This window comes from Mastigoproctus giganteus, chromosome 3 (genome assembly GCF_048544385.1).
Source record: "Mastigoproctus giganteus isolate SK-2022 chromosome 3, ASM4854438v1, whole genome shotgun sequence".
Classification (NCBI taxonomy): Eukaryota; Metazoa; Arthropoda; class Arachnida; order Uropygi; family Thelyphonidae; genus Mastigoproctus; species Mastigoproctus giganteus.
In genome coordinates this window covers 179526519-179534049 of record NC_143577.1, presented here as the reverse complement: position 1 = coordinate 179534049, position 7531 = coordinate 179526519, and the positions used below count along the sequence as shown (strand labels likewise).

The 7531-nt window shown below is 32.3% G+C and overlaps 1 protein-coding gene across 1 annotated transcript in view; it reads right to left on the bottom strand.

Moving 5' to 3' along the window:
• Positions 1–2150: 2150 nt before the first annotated feature.
• shtd (anaphase promoting complex subunit 1) overlaps positions 2151–7531 on the bottom strand; it is a 989031-nt gene continuing 983650 nt past the window's right edge. Inside the window, exon 46 of the mRNA XM_090370159.1 lies at positions 2151–2274. Within this exon, the coding sequence (XP_090226285.1) occupies positions 2183–2274 (92 nt within the window). The 3' untranslated portion in view covers positions 2151–2182. The remainder of the gene's footprint in view (positions 2275–7531) is intronic.

The following is a 7531-nucleotide window of genomic DNA, read 5'->3' as shown; positions in this document are numbered from 1 at the left end:
AAGGGTAAACCTGATATCCTTCGATAAACAAAGTAAATATGTTCACACATGCTTCCAGACTTTTTTCACTTCGATGGCATGGATCAATTGAAATTTTGTCTTTCCTTTTTTATAGATAGATTACCTTCTAATTTCAATGATATTCAGTATCCTTTTGTTATTGATGAGGTACGAGATATATATGGATGCAGTTCATGCCGCTGTTCTTATTCTTGTGGGGACCAAGGAACTCTGGAGAGTAAGAAAATATTGAAGAGATGACAGAAAAAGTCTTCCCAAGTCTAACTATTATAGTTAGATCTGTAATAATGCATCCAGCCCTGATATAGGATCTGATGTATATTTTCCCTTCATTTTCTGGATTTTGTCTCAAGTGGCTTTAGCACTGGTTGACTTTAGCAATGGTGGATGCCAAACAGATTCCTGGCTCTAATGTCGAATGTGGTGTTCTTTTGGCATGGCACATTTAAAGACTATGAGATTAACTGTGGTGGGGTATCATCATAATATCCCCCAAGCCTTTTTTGCTGCTGTGCATTTTGAATTCCACCATGGTTTAGGGAGTGGTGGAAACCAGGTGGATGTTTTTGAATTGTAGTTGCATCTGCGTGGATGATACTTTCTGTAATGCATGTGAATGCATCACTGACAGACTCCTAACTGACTAGTGAAGTCAGCTTGCCAGATGTTGAAAAGCGTTCCAGTCAGCCTGATTGATGTTCCACTGCAGTAACCTAAAAGGAAGACATGGTCTCCCATTAATCAGGGTGGTTATTATAGGGAAGTGATCACTTCCACATGTGTTATCCTTTACCTCCCAAGTAAGTGAAGGGAGGAGAGAAGGGGGGGCAGATAGATCAGTGGCAGAAAACTTACAGGTAGGCATGTGGAAGGTGTTTGTTCCCACATTTAGAAGGGAGAGGTCATTGTCAGTGAGCATATACTCTATGACTCGTCCACTTCCATTGATGTTAGAATTACCCTACAGATTATTATATCCATTAAAATCTCAGAGGAGTAAGAAGGGAGGATAACATGATCATCAAGGTCTTTCTGGGAGATGTCAGTCCCAGTTGGCAAAGATAGCCTATTATCAACAGTGCACTGTTGAGCACTAGTATCAACAGTGCTCAATTTTCTTCAATTACCTATTTTAACATCACATGCTACTCCAATTTTGTAATTACTAACAACAGGAGCACTATCAACAATCTGTGCCATGCAATTTTCTAAAGAAATCCTATATGCTTTTTTCAGTTTGTTAAAAAGAAGATGCCTAATTCTGTCCCCACAGTCGTTAACACTGGCACCAAGAGCAAGATGATTTCAATTTTGTGATGTTTTATTTTGTCAGGAAAGTTCACCAAAAAAGCCATGCAAATGTTAAATCAAGTATAGGTTTGTATCACATATACAAAAATCATTACAGCATATCTAACATTTTGTTTTGCAGATTCCATATATTTTAACCAACATAGCAATCCTAAAAACTATTTCATTTATTGAAAAAAAAAAAAAAAAAAAAAAAATGGAATTTTATGCATAAAGTCAATTTTAATGACAGCCATTATAAATCTGGAGAGTTGGCAGCTTAAGGAAATAAAATATATTTTTGTTTTGTATTCAATAAAGCTTTTGCACATCATTTCCCTGTTTTCTTGCACCCAATAAGCCAATGCAAGCAAGTGAAAAATGGCCTATGCACATATTTGGGACAAGATATTTAACGTCACATTCATGAACAGCTTTTTTCTTGTTTCATTTTACCAAAATGAATAAAATATAATTCTGAGAACTTCAAAAGGTTAATTATTATATTAAAAGAGTAATTCCAACTTTCCCTTTCTTAAAATATTTTTATTCTCATTTGTCCCATAGTACTTAAGGATAATGTAAATGCATTATCCCACTGAAAATATAAAAAGATAACTCAAATTACAACCAAAATCAACATTATTAGCAAAGACACAGAGATTAAGTGCACAAATGATTTGATTAAAAAACAGTACTTTTTAAAATAATTTCAAATAAAATTAGTTTATTAATGGCTGTTTCTAAATGATAGTCAATCATTTTATTTAACTTGATAAAATAGCAATTCTCAAATTTAAATTATATACATGATTTCATTATAAGAACAATATTTCTATATTTGTTACATCCTGCGAAATGTAATCCTGTATCATGAGAAGGTAGATAAAATAGCCATTAGGGAAGCAACAGGCATGTTCAGATATCTCAGCTGAAGATAGAGACTTGGAAGACTAAGTGTACCTATAAGATAAATTTTAGATTTAATTTTTAAAAGTTGTGTAAATCAAATTATTCTAAGAAAACTGCATTTCATTAATCATGCAAATCGTCAATGTGTATCCCTGTCATATAAGGGCTTAGATATTTTTCAATGTTTTTATCAGTAAAATTCATTTTTATGATTACATTGGACATTAATAATTTTTTTTCTAATATCTACCTGCAATGTAAACTTTTAAGTTTTTAAACTGACAATACTATTCACATAAGCAGGAAAACTAAGACGGGAGTGACCTAATGAAAATATAGCAATTTAATGTTCAAATGGGCACAATGGTTTTTTTTGTTTTTGGAAGAAAGAGTATAAACAGTTTATTGTGCACTATGTGATGCCAGAAGACTTCAATGGATTTAATTACAAATATTATGTATTTTGTTAAATTGACAACACACTAACACTTGTGTAAAATCTGAGTGAGTCAGAATGCCAAAACAAATGGCATGCAATTAAAGATGTCTTGTCTTCCTTCACAGATTAGGCGATCCACCTGTTCTGATCACAAAGAGGTCTGCCCATCTTTTCTTCGGTCTTCCTCTGTCTCTTTCTCCTTTTTATCTATATGTGTAAGCTAATACAGTCTATCCTCGTATAGCACGATAGTTGCGTTCCTAGAAACCCTCGTGCAATGCAAAATCGTGCAATATAAACAACAGGCCCTATGGGAAACATAGGGTTAGGTGCCGACCACCCAAGATTGAACACACATTTGGAACCAAAACATTACCAAACACAATAAATAATCGGGTAATTTTAATCGTTATAAAATACTTACGTATTTTACAACGATTAAAATACGTAATAAAAATAATATTATATTATAATAAAGTATTTTTTAATACTAAAAAAGTATTTTTTACGAATAAAATACGTATTTTATTCGTAAAAAATTTATTATATTAAATAAAATAGTCGTAATAAAATACTTACGTATTTTATAATACGTAAGTATAAATTATAATACGTAAGTCGTAATAAAATATTGCTAATGCTTTTGCTTCTATCGTAAGCAAACTTGCTTTTTGTTTGATTTTCCATCCAAACAGATGACAGCCGTTCCATCTCTTCCAATTCTTGTGTCTTAATCTAATGGATATTAATTACACTTTGAGTTGTTCCCGCTATGAAAGTTGTTTTTATTTTCGCTGCATTCTTTGTAATTCTCGGCGTTGCCTCATTTAGGTCTGTAGTACGTGCAATATCACATGGTCTTTAATTTCGCTCAAAGCGTTTCACAATTTCGTATTTTTTCTCTATGGACAGAAGAGGACTGGCCATAAGCCTTACGGGGGAAACCACGGTGGGCCGGAGGCCGGTGTGATTTTGGCCATAAACCGTAGTATGAGGCTACTATAAATTTTCCCGGGTAAGAATTTTTGACCCAGTCCGCCTCTGTTTATCGATATTGCTTTTTTTTTTCTCTCTGAATCTGCAGTGTCTTAGCCAGGATGCTTCTTTTCACACCTTTTAAGTATTTTACTCATTTTTAGGAATAAAGCACAGTTCCAAAACGAGGTGGCACGCTTGATACACATAAACAAAGCTGCGCGCGTGTAGCAACTGAATAAATAACACCGTAAAGACCGAGATACACTATTAATTAACACCTCACATTTTACTAAAGCACATTTCTGGAGGTTACTACCATAAAACAATAAAAACAATTTCCAGTTGCGTTTCTGCTAGTGGAATCTGTTATAAACTGGTAGTAAACTCCATCTAATTGCATTTGCGATTATACCGATAGCTGGAATTGTGTTGGTTTTTACGTTATTATGGTGAAATGTGTTTCCCCTTCACTGATATAAAACACATATATACATTTTCAGAATCTTCTTTATTCCTATCGTGTTGCGTTCAGTTGGGGTGATTCCGCGTTCGACTGCCATTTCTTGTAAACACAAAGGCGAATCGTGTATAAGCGAATTCGGTTCGTGTTATATAAGATAACGTTCCCCTATTTATAAATCGTGTATGATCGAATTCGTGTAATGCAAACACGTGTTATACGAGGACCGACTGTATAGGGAATCTATTGTCTTTCTACATGCTCTTTCCATCTTTGTCTATATTCTATAATTTTTTTCATTGAGTAAATCTTTAATTCCTTTCTAATATTTACGTTTGGTATTTTATCTAATTTTGTACATCCTTTAACATATCTTAAAAATTTCATTTCTGCAGCTTGTATTCTATTAATGTCCCTTTGTTTTGTTATCCATGTTTCAGAACCGTAAAGAAGTGGGTATTGCCATTACTTTGTAAAATTTCAATTGTTTCTTTCCTTGTTTTCTTAGCCAGAGTTCTTTTTATTGTTCCACATATATTTTGAAATTTCGCCAATTTCTGGTTCATATCTTCTTCGACATCATATGTTATATCACATCCTAGATATTTAAAATGTTTTACTTGTTCTAATATTTTGTCTATAACTATTTTTGTTCTCACGTATTTTTCCCCTTAAAAGCCACTGTTTCAGTTTTCATTGTTGATATTTTATATTCTTCTGTTATTTGGTTTAATTGAAATTATCTTCACTATCTTGAATAATTACTTGATCATCTGTAAATAGCAGTGTATTAATCCTATTCTTTGTATTTAAATATATCCCTGTATTAATTTCCTCTTTCCATTTACATATCATATCCTTGATACATATGGTAAACGTTTGTGAAAAGCTACATCCCAGTCAAACTCCTTGATTTATTGTACTTTCTGTTAATTTATTACCTGTATCTATTACTATTTTTGTTCCTTTATAAAAACTATTATTTTTGTAAGATGCTTCGGGTATCCTTTATTACTCAATATATCCCATAGTTTTCGCTTGTTTACTCAATCAAATGCTTTTTCATAATCTATAAATGCTAAATGCGTTTCTAAATTAAACTCTTTTTGTTTTAATCAAAACTCTTTTGTTTTGATTTTTGTTTTTAAAATAATTTCAAATAAAATTAGTTTATTAATGGCTGTTTCTAAATGATAGTCAATCATTTTATTTAACTTGATAAAATAGCAATTCTCAAATTTAAATTATATACATGATTTCATTATAAGAACGATATATTATCTGTACTTGATCTTCCTTTTCTGAATCCTGCCTTTCCTATTAATATTTCATCAGAGATAATTTTAATTCTATTATTTATTAGTTTGCCATACATTTTATATACTGTATTTAATATGCTAATCCCTCTATAATTTTTGCTATCTTCCATTCCTCTGGTATTTTATATTGTTCCCAACATATATTAAATAAATTCAGTATCCTATCTTTTAAAAAACTTCCTCTATACTTGATCAATTCTGCATTTATACCATCCATTCCCACTGCTTTCCTATTTTTTGTAGCTTTCAATGCCTTTTCCAATTCTTCCTTCGTTATCGGATCTATGTCACTAACTGGGTCTAACTGTATCTCTTCTGTTTGATATGTTGGGTCTTTTCACAATTGTTTCATCATTTTATAAGCCAAATTTTGTCTTCCATGAATATCATGTTCTATTGTACTTATAAATCTATCCCATAACTCTGCTTTAGCCTTCCTTATTATACCTTTAGTTTTATTATGTTAATTAAAGATTACTTTGTGGTTAAAATGGTGTCACACTGCTCACACATAGGAGGATCATCAGCAGGAAGACAAATATAAAGTGATTATGTCCTACATGGAGCCTAGCTAGTATAACTTTCTCTTTACAATTCTTGTGTAGACTAGACTGCCACACTATTTGATTACAGGCTTAATCTGGTATAATTTATTTGAGGCCTGCCCATCACATGAATGTTGACAATGGGAGACCAGTTTCTTTTGTATTACTTGCAAGTAGGTTGTACAGATGAACAGGAGGGTTATCTGGAATCCAGCAAAAGCAAATATAAAAATCAGATTCCAAAAGATAATATAGACATTGCTGACTCTAAACAGGATAAAGACTAAACAGGAATACCCTGCATAGCGCATTTAATTCATGCCAAAAATATACAGCGCTGATCGAGGTATTATTAGTATGTATTTTAATGTAATGAGTTCCGACAATTTGATTATATGGTTTATGATTATAATTAGATTCGAGTTGCAAAAATATAAGGTGTTTGTTTACTATAAATTGATGCACACAAAGTTCTTGCAAAAAAAGAAACAAAAATGAAAAATATTAGTAAGTACACCTAATTCTGTTTTTACACGATAGATACGTTCCTGAAAAATACGTGTAAAAAAAATTCGTGTAAAAAAAGACATTGTATTTATGGAAGAAAAGAAGATTGGTTCCGGATCTAAAAAAATCAGTAAAAATAATTTAAAAAAAACACATAAAAATATTCGTTTTAAGCTTATTATTTTATTTCAACAAAATACACATGTAATAATATGTAATTAAAATGTATTAAAATAAATTTGTATGCATATGAAATGAAAAAAAATTCTTCATGAACAAAAAAAATCTGTTTTACACATAACAAGATTTTATTCATTTTCACTTTCTGATAATAAACGGCGCATATGTTTGCGTATGACTGGAATATCACTGCCATCACTAGAAATGTTGTGGACATCGTCTTCTTCCTCTATTAATGAAATTCTTTCTGTGATCTCTTGAGCAAAATCAGCACGAGTCTCCTCTGGTGCTGATGTTTCACCGGTTTTACGAACGAATTCAGTTATTAATCGTTGTGTTCGTGTTTTGGTTAGGCCGTTATATAATTCTCTGTAAGAGGCTGTCAACAACTTCAGTTCACGTTGAAACTTCCCAGCGCGTTCCTCATTAGGGTCATGTTTGACAAAATGATTACCTAATTTTCTGGCCAGTTCCAGACCTTCTTTTATTAAATCTGCATTTAGAACAGGATCATTTTCTTCATTATCACTAGGTTCTGTGGGATAAGGAGTCCCAAGGACAACCTCTAATATTTCATCTTCGCTTAGGGCTTTGTCGGTTAACAATTCATCAATATCTTCAAACGATAGATCATTGAATCCTTCTCCACCAATTTTGTGTGCCATTGTAATGATGTTAGAAAATTCGGTCTTATTAGGGATGATGGGATTTTTGCTTTTTACACATTGTGGCCAAACCGCTTTCCAACACGCATTTAAAGTTGCTGGTTTTAATTCAGTTTAACGCTAATCCAACTTGATTGATACAATCCATAATTGAGAATTTCTTCCACACATCAATGACTGTTAGTGTTTCATCATTCAGTTTGTCCAAAACGTGT